Source organism: Pseudophryne corroboree, chromosome 5, assembly GCF_028390025.1.
Source record: "Pseudophryne corroboree isolate aPseCor3 chromosome 5, aPseCor3.hap2, whole genome shotgun sequence".
NCBI lineage: Eukaryota > Metazoa > Chordata > Amphibia > Anura > Myobatrachidae > Pseudophryne > Pseudophryne corroboree.
This window is the reverse complement of record NC_086448.1, coordinates 696,788,542-696,806,042: the sequence shown is the minus strand read 5'-3', so window position 1 is coordinate 696,806,042 and position 17,501 is coordinate 696,788,542. Positions and strand designations below refer to the sequence as shown.

The 17,501-nt window shown below is 46.0% G+C and overlaps 1 protein-coding gene across 3 annotated transcripts in view; it reads right to left on the bottom strand.

The window, feature by feature from the left end:
• The window catches only part of PREX2 (phosphatidylinositol-3,4,5-trisphosphate dependent Rac exchange factor 2), an 867,640-nt gene that overhangs the window by 711,476 nt on the left and 138,663 nt on the right, over positions 1 to 17,501 (bottom strand). For all 3 annotated transcript variants that reach the window (XM_063923872.1, XM_063923873.1, XM_063923874.1), the window contains 3 exons: positions 9,986 to 10,108; positions 7,551 to 7,655; positions 4,269 to 4,370 (listed from right to left, as the gene is read on the bottom strand). In XM_063923872.1, the coding sequence (XP_063779942.1) occupies positions 4,269 to 4,370; positions 7,551 to 7,655; positions 9,986 to 10,108 (330 nt within the window). The remainder of the gene's footprint in view (positions 1 to 4,268; positions 4,371 to 7,550; positions 7,656 to 9,985; positions 10,109 to 17,501) is intronic.

Here is a 17,501-nt window from a genome sequence, read left to right as displayed (position 1 = left end):
GAACACACCACACCCAAATCTAATCTCTGTACATGTTATATCTGCCCCCCCTGCGTGCACATGGTTTTGCCCAACTGCTAACAAGTTTGCTGCTGCAATCAACTCTGAATTAGGCCCAGAATACGTGAAAAAAATTGCTTATTGTTTTTAATAAACCTTTTTTGATGTTTTTAAATATTTTTACAAATACATAATGTGGCAGGGATAGCACAGAAAGGTAAAATGCAGGATGTCAGACCCAGGCCAGGTGTGTGCAAAGCTGAGCAGCAGGCATGATTACAATCACCTGTGTGACCCTGGTAAAAGAAGCAGCAGAGACACTGGGAAACTGTTCCTGATGCTGAAGTAGTCGGCCAGGCAATAGGAGGGGTGTTTGGGGACTACGTTTGGAACATACTTGCCTACCTGCCCCTCTCCATGAGGGAGAAAATGCTCTGTTCCTGGACTTTCCTGGTAATGTATGATTGCCGTCACCTGTGGTGAAACACCTTTCTTATCAATTAACTAGCTCACCACAGGTGACGGCAATCATACATTACCAGGTAAGTCCAGGAACAGAGCATTTTCTCCCTCATGGAGAGGGTCAGGTAGGCAAGTATGGTTTGGAACCATTGGATCTTTTGTATCTACTTCATTGAGAAGACTTTACCCTGTTGTGCTGTGACCTCTGTTGCTGTTTGATACTGCCTGTCAAACCCATATCTCCCAACCAGGGCCGGCTCTACCATTAGGCAGCTCTAGGCGGCTGCCTAGGGGCGCCGGCCACTGAAGGGCGCCACTGAATTCATCTAGCAAAAAACTGAAGGATTCTCTGTATGCGGGTCTGTAATGAACTTACAGATGGGCAGATGGAACAAAATAAGCATACAAATAATATGTTGCTGGAATCCTGACAGCTGACATCCTGAATGTTAGCATGCTGGGGAGGGTTAGGTTTAGGCTGCAGAGAGAGAATGTTAGGGTAAAGGCAGTAGCGGATCTTGCCACGGGCAAGCAGTACTTTTGCCCGGGGCGCCGCCTACCGGAGGGCGCCGGCGCCATCCGGAGGGCGCCGCACCATGGCAAGATCCGCCACAGTGCCCTCCGCAGTGCCCCCCACTGTGCCCGCCGTTGGTCCCCCGCTTTGAAGGGAAACAGACGCTAAGCGTCTAGTTTCCCTTCATGGAGAGGACTGTGCTGTGCGGTGCGCGATGACGTCATTGCATCATTAAATATATACAGAGAAAAGAGACAACGCTAAAGTACTTTTAAAGTGATAAAGTATATTTTTACTAATATATAAAGTAAAAGTACAGACAGCAGCATGCTGACCACTATAATACCAACATCTTGAATTAAATTAATTAACCTTACCCTTTACCCAGGGACGGATCTTGCCCTTGTGGCGCCCCGGGCAAAAATAGGGGCGTGGCTTCATATGGGGGCGTGGTCAGTTACGCCCCCATTTGTGCCCCCTGTAGCGCAGCTGGAAAATAAAAATAAAAGTATACTTACAATCCCCGCTCCTGATTCCAGACCTCCTCCTCCGCCGGCGCCGCTCTTCTCCTGTCCTCGGATGGTTATGTCTGTCCTCGGATCTATGGGAGAGACGTCATTACGTCTCTCCCATAGCACAGCATAGACACTAGAGGTCAATTATGACCCCTAGTGTCTGTGCCACTATGCTGTGCGGTGCGCGATGACGTCATCGCGCACCGCACAGCACAGTCCTCTCCATGAAGGGAAACTAGACGCTTAGCGTCTGTTTCCCTTCAAAGCGGGGGACCAGCGGCGGGCACAGCGGGGGGCACTGCGGAGGGCACTGTGGCGGATCTTGCCATGGTGCGGCGCCCTCCGGATGGCGCCGGCGCCCTCCGGAAGGCGGCGCCCCAGGCAAAAGTACTGCTTGCCCGTGGCACGATCCGCTACTGCCTTTACCCTAACATTCTCTCTCTGCAGCCTAACCCTAACCCTCCCCAGCATGCTAACATTCAGGATGTCAGCTGTCAGGATTCCAGCGTCATATATTTGTATGCTTATTTTGTTCCATCTGCCCATCTGTAAGTTCATTACAGACCCGCATACAGAGAATCCTTCAGTTTTTTGCTAGATGAATTCAGTGGCGCCCTTCAGTGGCCGGCGCCCCTAGGCAGCCGCCTAAAGCTGCCTAATGGTAGAGCCGGCCCTGCATGTAAACCTGACCTGCGAATCCTGCATGAAACTATGTAACCTGCATGTTGTGGAAAACAAAGTGAGCTGGACTTTACCCCATCTATGTGGTTCTGACACACAATATATATATATATATATACACACATATATATATATATATATATATACACACACACACACACATATGTATATATATATGAACGACATCAAGCACCAGATTATAGACCATGTGCCGCGAAGCATCCGAGGAGGGGACAGGGACCGCAAGTTGCTGCATATTGAGTCCAAATGGATTTATGAACTAGGAACCATCAGTCCAGGGGGACTGAACGAGAAGTTTTCCTGGAACATCTTCATATGAGCCTGTGATGGACTGAACTCATGTCCTGTCCCTCATCCTTGTTCCTTTCATTCTATCACTTCTTTCCACCCCCTCCTTCCTTTCCTTCCCCTTCCCTCCTCCCCCCCCCTTTCTCCCCCCCCCTTTTCCCCCTCCCCCCCCAGTTACCCTTTTCCCTCACCCACTCCCCCCCCCCTGCTTCCTTCCCCCCTACCAACTCACCCCCCCCCCCCCCTTTTTCTTTTCCCCCCCTTTTTTTCCCCATTTTTCCTCTCGTTTCACCCCAGGATCCCCGCATTGGTCTGTTGCCAGTTCCCCTTATATCTTGCATTAAGCAACCCTTGACTGCATGCATGTCCCTTTCATGTATACAAGGGGGAACACATTTCGGGCCTTCACCAGACATGATGAAGGTTGGCACTGGGATCCATCATTTATTAGGGGTCACTTATACACGTCACAAAGGTCTTGTCTATGCCCATGTAGCCGTGGGTATATTGGCATATGCACATTTCTAGACCATCAAGCAGAGACCGTCGGGTCAGGTTTGTTAAATAATTACGGGAGCGGTCTCCGGACTTTGCATCCCGACCCCCGCAACTAATGGATTGCAGTGTGACCAATATTCATCACTGTTTGGTTTTTACAGTCTTTAAGCACAGCTATGACCCCAGATCTGTTCTGCATAATCATGCACTCCTTGGGTGGAGGGTCTCCATGGTGATGTGGTTACTACTTTTCCGTTCACTCACACACGCGTCTGTTCGCGTCACGACATTGTTTACTATATCGAGCAGTAGCGTCTTGGTTGCTAACGCAACAGACGCATCAGTAGTGATGTCATCACGCCGCGACCGGAAGTACGACGGGCTCGTCACGTCTCCGGCCGCGCACTGTGCACTGGCGGGCTTTCACGGGATATAAGGTATGTCAGTACACCCTACATTTGTTACACACCTTGACAAAGGGGCAAGTGAGCCCCGAAACGTCGGCTATATGTAATTGTTTTTTAATACAACTTTTTCCATTTTCAAATCCCTCGAGTGCCGCTGTTGTTTTTTGGAATTCTGCATCATCATTTCAGAAGGCACCGAGGTCAGTGATATAAGTCAGGAGAGTGCCAGTCCATTTTGGGAAATATATATATATATATATATATATATATATATATATATATATGTTACAAATCTTTATTTATTTTTTTAATTAGTATTATTATTGTTATTGTTATGATTATTTTGCCAATACTGGGTTTTCCGTTCCACTGTACATGCACAAAACAGGTAACTGTGTCAAACATGAGCATATCGCCAAAGACTGGCCCAGTGAAGCTCATACATGTATATATTAGAGTCGTACAGCGGCCTCAGCAATATATATATATATATATATATATATATATATTTTTTTTATATATATTTTTTTTTTTTTTTTTTTATTGCAGTGATAAGCACTGCTAGCAGAATCATACACATTGCCACACATAGATAATTATTCCCTAAAATCTTAGAACATAGACAACAGCAAAAAACCTGTCCACAAATAATATGCTATTTAAGTTTGCATAGAAAGAGACCAAATATAAGGTGCGCTCAATATTGATGAGACTGCCCTGTACTGGTCATTGCTGGAAGCTCTCCTTTCGTACCAAGGTATGCTCTGCATAATAACAGGCCTGTTAAAGGAAGAGGAATGATTGCTTGGAAGAGATTTAAATACTCTGAGAAACATGCTTTAAGCCTCTAATAACATTCCCTAGCAACCAAAGCATACTTACTCTCAAAAGAAGTGGGTACTTGCATATTCTCTGTATTGGTGCAACTAGATATCCTTCCAGCGGAACATCTGTGTTCTTCCTTCCACCAAGCAGCATGCAGTTCTGGGAGCACAAACAAAATTGGTTTTCAGGCAAATCCTGGCCGTGTTATTCGCTTTTTCCGTACTGTGATATTATTAGGTGGGTGTTTGCAATGTGTGCTTGCAGGATAATTTCATGTTTATATGCAGTTTGCCAGTCAGACTGCAACAATTTTCTTATAAACTTTAACAGGAATCAATGTATTATCTACAAGTACACAATATGGCCCTACTTGCTTGATAGTCAAGATAAATGACGATTTTTGTAAAACAGATAATTTAGTTTTGCTTCAAACTTCATATTTCTTCTTTTTCTTTTCTGCATCCCGTCATACCATAGTGTGCTATTAGTATTTCTATTTCATTTTTAGCAATGATTATTTTCGTGCATTGACTGTGGATCACATTGCTACAAAACACACAAATTCTGGTAGCTTAGTATGCAAAGTCAGGAGAACATGACATTTTCCTCAGTGCTCCCATTTTCCACACTTTCCAAATGCAAAAAATACCCCAAAACTGTCTCATGTTTGGAAAAATTGCCAGTTTTACTGTCTTTGTGGAAATTGATAGTCATAGTGCTGGCTCCTACATGAAGGAGGGGGACTGAGTGGGTGGCAATTCAAATCGACAGTTGCTGTCGGCTCAGGACCTGGTATGCATTGTCCATGCGCTAAAAAATGAATAATTTAGCAGGGGATGGGAAAAAGCGCATGTGCACAAACTCAGAGCCTGGCACTTAGGGACTGCATAGGCTGCAGACCCTAGAAGCCAGACAAGGCTGACAGAAAGGCAGGGGAAAGGGTTCCAATTGGATGCACTCTATCTAATCATGTGCGGACTGACAATCTGGCATTGCATGTCGGGATTGTGATTAGCAAAGAACGATTCATAGCAATCCCTCAAATCTGCCACTGCGTCATGGACACTCATGGGCAGGGGGGATAGGGGGATTTACTGGGGTGGCTCTGCAGAACCTAGGTAAAATCTGCCAAATGTAGTTGCAGATTGTGTCACCTTCACAATACTGATACTATCATTTGAATAGCCTATAACAGTGGGTTTAATCATCTGCTCCATAGACTGTGTTCAATTATGAAAGCACCTACTGTATATGCCAATCCCTGGGCCCCAATTATCTACCAAGATCGGCTTCATAAACGTATATCTGCCCTATTAGGTGCGAGTCTGCTGTGCCTCGTGTATATGTGCATGGATCGGTTTCTGATGGACCTATATAAAGCCTGGGAAAGGAAATGGCACAGTTGGATATATCTAGTACAAAAGTCCAACAATTCATTATACAGTTTAATTGGAGGGGAAAAAATTAAGAAAACCCAACATTATTTAACTCTGCAACATACTATTACGTCTATGGTATGCACATACTGTAAACACGCACACGTTTTTCTAGCCATCCCCAAACACTGACATTCACTTTGTGAATGAATCCTCTGTGTGCGCGCCGTAGCTAATCCATGACCACACGTGCGCATTATAGCTTTGGTGGATGTGCAGTAACAAAACATCACTCTACTGCATCTGCAACAAATTGTGTCCACCTCTAAATCAGGCGCAAATTTCTTGTTACGCTAAGACCAGGAGAGAATCTTACAGCTGCAGACAGTGGAGGAGATTATTTTTATGATTATTATCCTTTATTTATATGGCACCACATGGGATCCGCAGCGCCCAATTACAGAGTAAACAAATAAGCAAAACATGAAGACAGTGACTTACAACTCAATACAGTATAGGACAAGTACAGGGAACATAAACATAGCTGCTTCAGTAAACAGCACTGGAATAAGTATCAGGGTGGCAGAAAACCGAGGGATTTGGGCCCTCATTCCGAGTTGTTCGCTCGCTAGCTGCTTTTAGCAGCATTGCACACGCTAGGCCGCCGCCCTCTGGGAGTGGGTTCGCTACGATATGCCGGCGGTCGGGCTCCCGGCGACCAGCATACCGGCGCCGGGAGCCCGACCGCCGGCTTACCGACAGTGTGGCGAGCGCAAATGAGCCTCTTGCGGGCTCACTGTGCTCGCCACGCTACGGGCACGGTGGCGCGCCACGCTATTTTATTCTCCCTCCAGGGGGGCCGTGGACCCCCACGAGGGAGAATAAGCGTCGGTATGCCGGCTGTCGGTATGCCGGCGCCGGTATACTGTGCGCCGGGATCCCGTCAGTCGGCATACTGAAGACCACCCCTGGGAGTGTATCTTAGCTTAGCAGAATTGCGAACGAAAGATTAGCAAAACTGCTACTAAATAATTATTTGCAGTTTCTGAGTAGCTCCAGACCTACTCACAGATTGCGTTCAGCTCAGTCCGTCTAGTTCCTGGTTTGATGTCTCAAACACGCCCTGCGTTCAGCCAGCCACTCCCCCGTTTCTCCAGATACTCCCGCGTTTTCCCTGACACGCCTGAGTTTTTTTAGCACACTCCCGGAAAACGCTCAGTTACCACCCAGAAACGCCCCTTTCCTGTCAATCACACACCGATCAGCAGTGCGAATGAAAAGCGCCGCTGAAACCACAGCAAAACTGCTAAGTTTTTAGTAAAATAACGAAGCACATGCGCAGCGTACCATGCGCATTTAGCAGCAAATCGCAGCATAGCGAAAATCGGCAACGAGCGAACAACTCGGAATGACCCCCTTGGTGCCATCAAAGAGGTGGCTCTAAAGATGGAGTGGGGTAAGGAACGGATGAGGGCCATGACTTCCTCACCAGATACATGGGAGAAAGAGGTCAGAGCTGGTTAGAGGGAAGGGGAGGGGTGGTATGGGATAGGAGGTGGCTGATGTACTAAGCATTGGAGAGTGATAAAGTGGAGAGAGATAAAGTACCAGCCAATCAGCTCCTAACTGCCATGTTACCGGCTGTGTTTGAAAAGTGATAGGAGCTGATTGGTTGGTACTTTATCTCTCTCCATCTCCTGTCATTTTTCAAACACAGCGTGTAACATGGCAGTGAGGAACTGATTGGTTACTACTCTATACATTTTAATACATATGCCCTTAAATGCTTAAAATATAACATTTACCTTTAAATCAAAGCAAAGAAAAAGATTCATTATAATACAAAAAAGGACCAGGCTATCATAATGGTATACTGAATATAAAATATCAAATATAAACCGAAACACAGGATCACTTTATAAATCAAGAAACTACTGTATATTCAAGGATAAAAACTTCTTACCAGTAGAAATGTTCTCACTGTTCGGATTTTGTTAAGTTCAAGCAAAAGTTTCTGAGCCTTTTCATGGTTACTGCAGTATTCATCATATATGGCAAAGCGCTCTTTCTACAATCGTATAGAGAAAATTGATTGATTAAAAAATAGTATCAATAGGTACAACAATGCTGAGGGAAACACATAATGAGCTTTCCACACCACGGCCCCCGTGACATAAAGCGGGTGTGGACAAGCACAGGTGTGACCATGTCTACTTGGAAAAACAATCACTCAGAACGTTGTGCGTGCCGAAGGAGGTTGTTGTAGGGTTGGCCATTGAAGGGTTGGCCAATGGTTAGCATCGATGATGTGAAACAATCAAAGGGAAACCATAAATTATTTTGCACATTGATGGACACTGGTGGAGTTTTACAAGACGGGCAACGAACCATCCAGGGGATCCCCCAGTATTAGGGTATGAAAACTGTGTTCCCCCTGTGCTAGGGGGCTGGCTTCTCCCTGTGCTAGGGTATGAAAACTGTGTTCCCGCTGTGCTAGGGGGCTGTGTTCTTCCTGTGCTAGTGTATGAAAATAAAATCAATGCAGGCCCTGTGCCATAAAAGGTGGAGAACCATTGGATCTTCACAATCGGTGGCAATACCATCGACCATTGCTGGCAAACTCATCTCTGGGTCATTGTTCTGCCTCCATGGCCTGATAATTAAAAAGCCAATGCATTTATTGCTCTGTCTTGCTAGTAAAAGTATTATTAACCTTTTAAATTTAGCACTGAGATTTGCATCACGTCACTTCATAAATAAATCCCTATAGTGGATGTATATAAATCTACAGCTGTCTATTGTATCTACAGTTTTAGAAAGAAAGAATCCATATTATTTAGTGATGCCACTATTTTCTACATTTATTCCTATATTCTTATCGGAATACATACGTAATGCCAGTAGACGTGATGCCGGCTGTAAGTATACAGATAGCGGCAACCCGCCATCCTGAATCCCAGCAGCGAGTGCAGCAAGTCCCCTTGCATGCTCGTTGCATTTGACACGCATCGTGCCCAGTGGCGAGCTTTGCTCGTCACAGGTTATATTCCCACTCGGGAGGTGGCGTGGATCCACCACCTGAGTGGGAATATCGGGCTTCGTTCGGTATTCCAACTGCCAGCATTATACCGGCTGTCGGAATTCTGGCATCGGTTTCCTGAACGCCGGGATCCAGACAGCCGGTATATTAACTGCACCCATTCTCACCAATATCGGACCAGTTCACAATACAGTATACTGTAGCTGCCTCCACTGCCTGCAGAAAACAGTAAGCTTTCATTGAACTTGCAATTTGCACCAGTAGCATTAGGACCTTAAAGAGAAATTTTATTAAAGAATACCTTTTATAAATGGTTATGTGGCTGTAGTAGTTATTATTGCTGAATGTAATACAGTTACTTCCATATCGGAGTGATATTTTATTCAACAACAAGGAATAGCTTGAGCGCACTGTACTGAATGTGGCTAAAAATAAATGAATATCAGCAGCCAATTGGGAAAAAGAGGAATGCCAGCCTCCTAACAATAGAAAGCAGAAAAGGATATTCCCAATGGGCGCTTAATAATTAATAAAAAAATAATTATTAAGCGCCCATTGGGAATATCCTTTTCGGCTATATTTTATTCAACAGCCGTAACTTGGTAAATTCAACTCAGCTATTTCCCCTAAATCATTTTGGCAATTGGGGTCAGTTTACATCTGAAATTCTCTAGTACACTAATACTCCTGTCAGACTGACAAGAGCCGGATTGCACCCGGGAATGTGTACACGGATGCTTCCCAGGTGCGACCTGGCTTGAGACCCCTTCAGACTTGGGCCCGACCCGGCATATTGCCGTGTTGGTGATGTCACCGCTGACGTTACCGGAGGCTCTGCTTGGAGATAATCATCTCCAAGCACCGCCTCCTCCTATGCAGAGAACGGGTGCCGGGTCGCCTTGATCCGTCATACCCGTTCACACTGCACCGCATCCCGATACGATCCCGGATTCAACCCTGGTCGAGACCTGGGATGAAATGCTGGGACGCTCGTCCCGGGATATTGTCCCTGTACCCTTCCACACTGAGCAAATTCCCTGGTTGATGCGCATTCATGTGCAATAACCCGGGAAATTTTTGTCAGTCTGAAAGGGGTATAAATAACTCAGTGTTTACCCCTCACATTACTTCTATGCAATTAAGTAGTGAAATTGACATCTCTATGCAAGATGTCCTATTCCCAATTATCTTTTACAGTACATTAATGTGATTTTACCATAGCTGCAATTTAGGAACAATTCACATAACATTTTCTCAGTTCAATCATCTATTGTCTATAAAGCTTTACAAATACGTTTGTTTAAATCATGTCACACATTGAACAATAGACATGGTATAAAACACAGGCTGACACTTACAAATCGGAGAAAGCAGGTGCCCATTTCTTGGTGTGCATTGGGTTCTGGATGCAGATATTGCTCAATCAGGGCTAGAAACTCTTTGTGGACCACAAGAATGTCCTCAATGTTGGAGAATAGCATCTAGACAGAGCACATTGTTATACAGTTATGCACATTAAGTGATGTTCAGACAATAGTTGAAAAGTAAAGTATATTACATTATTTTTAAAGAAAGCTTAATGTTATTCATAGTTACACACTATTATATCCAAGATCATATAAGGCAATTGGAAGAATGTTGAAATATGTAAGGCCTGAAAATGGCCGCAACTATCAAAATTCATAGAATCATTACTGGGCAGCTTGGTAGTTGTCTTCAGACCATAGCCACAGATGAACCCCATTCAGTGGCGTAACTCCCAGAGACATTGGAGGCACTGGTCGCCGGGCTCAGGCTGTCAAAGGGGCACCAAGAAAGAAAGACCAGGGCTGCTGAACTATGACAGATCTTTCTCCACTCATTTCATAGTGATTTGCTACAGTTACAGCTGACTGCTGTCCAAGTTCACAAACCCCCTTTGCAGTCCCCTTCAGCTGAAGAGTGATGTATTGCGACTGTGTGATAACAGATCAAAGTGCTCTGCTGTTGTGTCTTATATGAGTAAAGAAAAGAGAGCAGAAGTTGTTTTAAGGAAATGCACTAATTTTATAAATAAAACTTTTAGGGGGGTTATCAAAGCTTGGAGAAAGATATAATTGTGGGAGAAAATGTACCAACCAATCCGCTCCTAACTGTCATTTTTCAAACACAGCCTGTAAGAAGCTGATTGGCTGGCACTTTATCTCTCATAATTATATCTCTCGCAGAGCTTTGATTAAAAAAAACCTCAGGACTCCATTTATCATTTGCAGTCAGCACCCGAAAAGATCACTTATAACAACAATTAGCTGCAATAAAGAATCTTTATTCTACCAGATGGGCCACTGGCAAGTTGCTGGGATGTTAGCACACGTACAAGCCGGGGGGGGGGGGGGGGGGGGGGTCCACACCTCAGTTATTTAGTAGTGATGAGCGGATTCGGTTTTACTCGGTTTTACTCGGTTTTACTCGGTTTTCAAAACGGCATCTTATTGGCTCACGGATGTCACGTGTTTTGGATAGCCAATAAGATGCCGTTTTGAGAACCGAGTAAAACCGAGTAAAACCGAGTAAAACCGAACCTCGCTCATCACTATTATTTAGGCCACGCCCCTGACTTTGCCATGCCTGGGCAATCCCTCTACGGCCCTGCATGCACCGGGCTGATTGCTGGGGAGGGTTCTGGGGGAACCCTCTGACGGCTAAATTTGTGATCTGTAGCCCATATGCTACAATAGGCTTATGCCACTAGCTGTGGAGTCCAAGCTTGGGAATACTTCACATTCCATAGCTTGGTAAATCTGACAGCATTACATCCCTCGTAGAAACCTATCGGGATTGCAGATGCTGGCTGGAATAAGGGGATTGTAGCAGATATATCTGAGGCAATCCCTCCTTAATACATGGGGATAAAACTAAATAATTGTGGTTACCCCCAAAAACATCCTAATAAGCCGCAAATATTTAATGATAAATGGGCCAGTAAGTGATTACTATTTTAAATATGCATTGGTAAAATCTCACCAGAGCCTCCATCTAATACTTAGGGGTATATGCAATTGCGGTCGAATTCCCGAAATTGTAGAAAAACTGGACTTTTTCGCCAAAAAAAAAAAAAAACGACAATGCAATTCAGTACTTTCCGTCAAAAAAACGGACTTTCAAAATACGACTTTTTGAAATTCGACATTTGTCAAATTCGACTTTTCTGCAATGGTACAAATGCGGCAATTCGACAAAAGTATATTCAATTGAAGTTTGGAAATTCGACAATAGTGCTTTTAGACAGTAAATTCGTCATTTTCAATCCGCCACACTTTGGTGGGTGAATCTAATAAAAAAAATTTAAAACATGTTTTTTTGTGTGTTTTTTTTAAAGGTAATAGCATATCTATTTATATTAGAAGGGATTAGGTACTTGGTTTGTCTTTTTGGGAGGCACAAGTATTATTTATATATTTATAAAAATATTATTATTATTATTTTTTTTTTTAAATGGAATGGTAAAATGCCGAAAAAAAATGGCGTGGGGTCCCCCCTCCAAAGCATAACCAGCCTCGGGCTCTTCGAGCCGGTCCAGGTTCTAAAAATCCGGGGGGAAAATGGACAGGGAATCCCCCGTATTTTTAAAACCAGCACCGGGCTCTGCGCCTGGTGCAAAAAATACGGGGGACAAAAAGAGTAGGGATCCCCCGTATTTTTTACACCAGCATCGGGCTCCACTAGCTGGACAGATAATGCCACAGCTGGGGGTCACTTTTATACAGCGGCCGTGGCATTAAATATCCAACTAGTCACCCCTGGCCGGGGTACCCTGCGGGAGTGGGGACCCCTTCAATCAAGGGGTCCCCCCCAGCCACCCAAGGGCCAGGGGTGAAGCCCGAGGCTGTCCCCCTCATCCAAGGGCTGCGGATGGGAGGCTGATAGCCTTGAGAAAATGTAAAGAATATTGTTTTTTCCAGTAGTACTACAAGTCCCAGCAAGCCTCCCCCGCAAGCGGGTACTTGGAAAACCACAAGTACCAGCATGCGGGAGAAAAACGGGCCCGCTGGTACCTGTAGTACTACTGGAAAAAAATACCCAAATAAAAACAGGAGACACACACCTTGAGAGTAAAACTTTATTGCACACCTGCCGACACACACATACTTACCTATGTTCACACGCCGACTGCCACGTCTCCAGATCCGACGATCCGGGGTACCTGTGAATCAAATTATACTCACCTCAATCCAGTGTCCAGATATAAATCCTCGTACTTGGCAAAACAAATAAACGCACACCCGGACCAGCGGACTGAAAGAGGTCCCATGTTTTCACATGGGACCCCTTTCCCCGAATGCCGGGACACCACGTGACTCCTGTCACAGAGGTCCCTTCAGCCAATCAGCGAGCGCAACGTCCTGGCACTCTGCTGATTGGCTGCACGTCTGAGCTGTCAGACAGCGCTTCGCAAAGCCTCTCCATTATACTTAATGGTGGGAAAATTGCGTCAGCGGTGAGGTCACCCGCGGTCAGCGGCTGACCGCGGGTAACCCCACCGCTGACGGCAAAGTTCCCACCATTGAAAGTAATGGAGAGGCTTTGCGATGCGCTGTCTGAGGTCACACGCGCATACAGCCAATCAGGTGAGTGCAACGAAGTAGCGCTTCCTGATTGGCTGAAGGGACCTCTGTGACAGGAGTCACGTGGTGTCCCGGCATTCGGGGAAAGGGGTCCCATGTGAAAACATGGGACCCCTTTCAGTCCGCAGGTCCGGGTGTGCGTTTATTTGTTTTGCCAAGTACGAGGATTTATATCTGGACACTGGATTGAGGTGAGTATAATTTGATTCACAGGTACCCCGGATCGGCGGATCAGGAGACGTGGCAGTCGGCGGGTCAACATAGGTAAGTATGTGTGTGTCGGCAGGTGTGCAATAAAGTTTTACTCTCAAGGTGTGTGTCTCCTGTTTTTATTTGGGTATTTTTTTTCCAGTAGTACTACAGGTACCAGCGGGCCCGTTTTTCTCCCGCATGCTGGTACTTGTGGTTCTCCAAGTACCCGCTTGCAGGGGAGGCTTGCTGGGACTTGTAGTACTACTGGAAAAAACAATATTCTTTACATTTTCTCAAGGCTATCAGCCTCCCATCCGCAGCCCTTGGATGGGGGCGGACAGCCTCGGGCTTCACCCCTGGCCCTTGGGTGGCTGGGGGGGGACCCCTTGATTGAAGGGGTCCCCACTCCCCCAGGGTACCCCGGCCAGGGGTGACTAGTTGGATATTTAATGCCACGGCCGCAGGGCGCTGTATAAAAGTGACCCCCGGCTGTGGCATTATCTGTCCAGCTAGTGGAGCCCGATGCTGGTATAAAAAATACAGGGGACCCCTACTCTTTTTGTCCCCCGTATTGTTTGCACCAGCACCAGGCGCAGAGCCCGGTGCTGGTTTTAAAAATACGGGGGATCCCCTGTCCATTTCCCCCCCGGATTTTTAGATCCAGGACCAGCTCGAAGAGCCCGAGGCTGGTTATGCTTTGGAGGGGGGACCCCACGCCATTTTTTTCCGTGTTTTTTCCCGTTTTTACCCGTTTTTAAAAAAAACGGAACAAAATCCGTCAAATCGGACGTTTTTCGTCAGCGGGACTGTCGAATCCGTTTTTTATTGCATATGGTCAATTTCGGCACCCACTTGCCGAAATTAGACTGTCGAATTGTGTCGAATTGAAAAACGGCCGAAAAATTGCTGCGATTCGCCGCTAATTGCATATACCCCATTAGCTCCAAATAAATATGCTGCCTGACATGATATAACATACTATCTCATTGAGTGGTTTAAACACTTACATTTGGAAAAGCAGATGCATTAAAAACAACATACATGCTGCATTTTAACCATAATGCACCAAGAAGACATAATGATGCACAGGTCACCTGATTATCACTTGTAAGGGATGTTATGTTTTTTTACTGTATGGGCATGGCTCTAAAGCCCAGTTGGTACTTTTGTGGATTTCCAACTCTCCTTTGTTAAAAATACTTTAAAATAAGTATGACAGTGAGCACAGTTTCTATTTAACCATAGCTCAGGCTTTTTCAACCAGTGTGCCGTGGCACACTAGTGTGCCGCGACCAATTGCAAGGTGTGCCGCAGAGCCAGAGCCGCTTCCTGCACCTTCAGAGTGAACTATTGGCTCGGACTCTTCTTAGAGGATCAGTTGTGATTGGTTTGTGACCTATGCCTTGAAGACGCGGTGGTGTGAAATCATAGGTCACATCTGCCGCATCTCACACCCAGCCAGCCCACCCACCTGCATATATATCTTCCAGTTCCTGCCTACATGCACAGCTTTCCTTGCCCACCCATGCCCACATCTGCCCGACCGCCCACTGATCAGTATTCGCAGCACTCCACTATGAACAACCCCCACCACTGAGGGACAAGGAAGAGGACAGCGCACTGGTAGGGGCTAATATTTGTTATTTTATTTCTCCTGTGGGGAGCAAGAGGATTTATGTGTGGAGAATAAGGATTTATGGATTTATGGGGGGAATAATGTGAATAATTCATGTTGGGAGCAATAGGATTTATGTGGGAGCAATGTGATAGTTTTTTCTGCGTAGGCCAATGTATGTGTGGATTTTTTTTTTATACTGTGAGGGCCAATGTGTGTGTGTTTTTTTCCTGTGGGGAACTGATGGTGTGCCTTGGCAATTTTAATACATTGTTCGGTGTGCCTCGAGTAAAAAAAGGTTGAAAATCACTGCCATAGCTAGTCTGAGGTGAACTCAGGTGATCATCCTTCCCTACAACATATCAATAATAAGAATTTACTTACCGATAATTCTATTTCTCGTAGTCCGTAGTGGATGCTGGGGACTCCGTAAGGACCATGGGGAATAGCGGCTCCGCAGGAGACTGGGCACATCTAAAGAAAGCTTTAGGACTATCTGGTGTGCACTGGCTCCTCCCCCTATGACCCTCCTCCAAGCCTCAGTTAGGATACTGTGCCCGGACGAGCGTACACAATAAGGAAGGATTTTGAATCCCGGGTAAGACTCATACCAGCCACACCAATCACACCGTACAACTTGTGATCTGAACCCAGTTAACAGCATGATAACAGAGGAGCCTCTAGAAAAGATGGCTCACTACAGCAATAACCCGATTTTTTGGTAACAATAACTATGTACCAGTATTGCAGACAATCCGCACTTGGGATGGGCGCCCAGCATCCACTACGGACTACGAGAAATAGAATTATCGGTAAGTAAATTCTTATTTTCTCTAACGTCCTAAGTGGATGCTGGGGACTCCGTAAGGACCATGGGGATTATACCAAAGCTCCCAAACGGGCGGGAGAGTGCGGATGACTCTGCAGCACCAAATGAGAGAACTCCAGGTCCTCCTCAGCCAGGATATCAATTTTGTAGAATTTTACAAACGTATTTGCTCCTGACCAAGTAGCTGCTCGGCAAAGTTGTAAAGCCGAGACCCCTCGGGCAGCCGCCCAAGATGAGCCCACCTTCCTTGTGGAGTGGGCATTTACAGATTTTTGGCTGTGGCAGGCCTGCCACAGAATGTGCAAGCTGAATTGTACTACAAATCCAACGAGCAATAGTCTGCTTAGAAGCAGGAGCACCCAGCTTGTTGGGTGCATACAGGATAAACAGCGAGTCAGATTTCCTGACTCCAGCCCTCCTGGAAACATATATTTTCAGGGCCCTGACAACGTCTAGCAACTTGGAGTCCTCCAAGTCCCTAGTAGCCGCAGGCACCACAAATAGGTTGGTTCAGGTGAAACGCTGAAACCACCTTAGGGAGAAACTGAGGACGAGTCCTCAATTCCGCCCTGTCCGAATGGAACATCAGATAAGGGCTTTTTCAGGATAAAGCCGCCAATTCTGAAACGCTCCTGGCCCAGGCCAGGGCCAACAGCATGACCACTTTCCATGTGAGATATTTTTAACTCCACAGATTTAAGTGGTTCAAACCAATGTGACTTTTGGAACCCAAAACTACATTGAGATCCCAAAGTGCCACTGGAGGCACAAAAGGAGGCTGTATATGCAGTACCCCTTTTACAAACGTCTGAACTTCAGGGACTGAAGCTAGTTCTTTTTGGAAGAAAATTGACAGGGCCGAAATTTGAACCTTAATGGACCCCAATTTCAGGCCCATAGACACTCCTGTTTGCAGGAAATGTAGGAATCGACCCAGTTGAATTTCCTCTGTCGGGCCTTACTGGCCTCGCACCACGCAACATGTTTTCGCCAATTGCGGTGATAATGTTTTTGCGGTTACATCCTTCCTGGCTTTGATCAGGATAGGGATGACTTCATCCGGAATGCCTTTTTTCCTTCAGGATCCGGCGTTCAACCGCCATGCCGTCAAACGCAGCCGCGGTAAGTCTTGGAACAGACAGGGTCCTTGCTGGAGCAGGTCCCTTCTTAGAGGTAGAGGCCACGGATCCTCCGTGAGCATCTCTTGAAGTTCCGGTTACCAAGTCCTTCTTGGCCAATCCGGAGCCACGAATATAGTGATTACTCCTCTCCATCTTATCAATCTCAGTACCTTGTATGAGAGGCAGAGGAGGGAACACATACCCTGACTGGTACACCCACGGTGTTACCAGAGCGTCTACAGCTATTGCCTGAGGGTCCCTGGACCTGGCGCAATACCTGTCGAGTTTTTCCCAACGGTTTATAATCATGTGGAAGACTTCTGGGTGAAGTCCCCACTCTCCCGGGTGGAGGTCGTGCTGAGGAAGTCTGCTTCCCAGTTGTCCACTCCCGGAATGAATACTGCTGACAGTGCTATCACATGATTTTCCGCCCAGCGAAGAATCCTTGCAGCTTCTGCCATTGCCCTCCTGCTTCTTGTGCCACCCTGTCTGTTTACGTGGGTGACTGCCGTG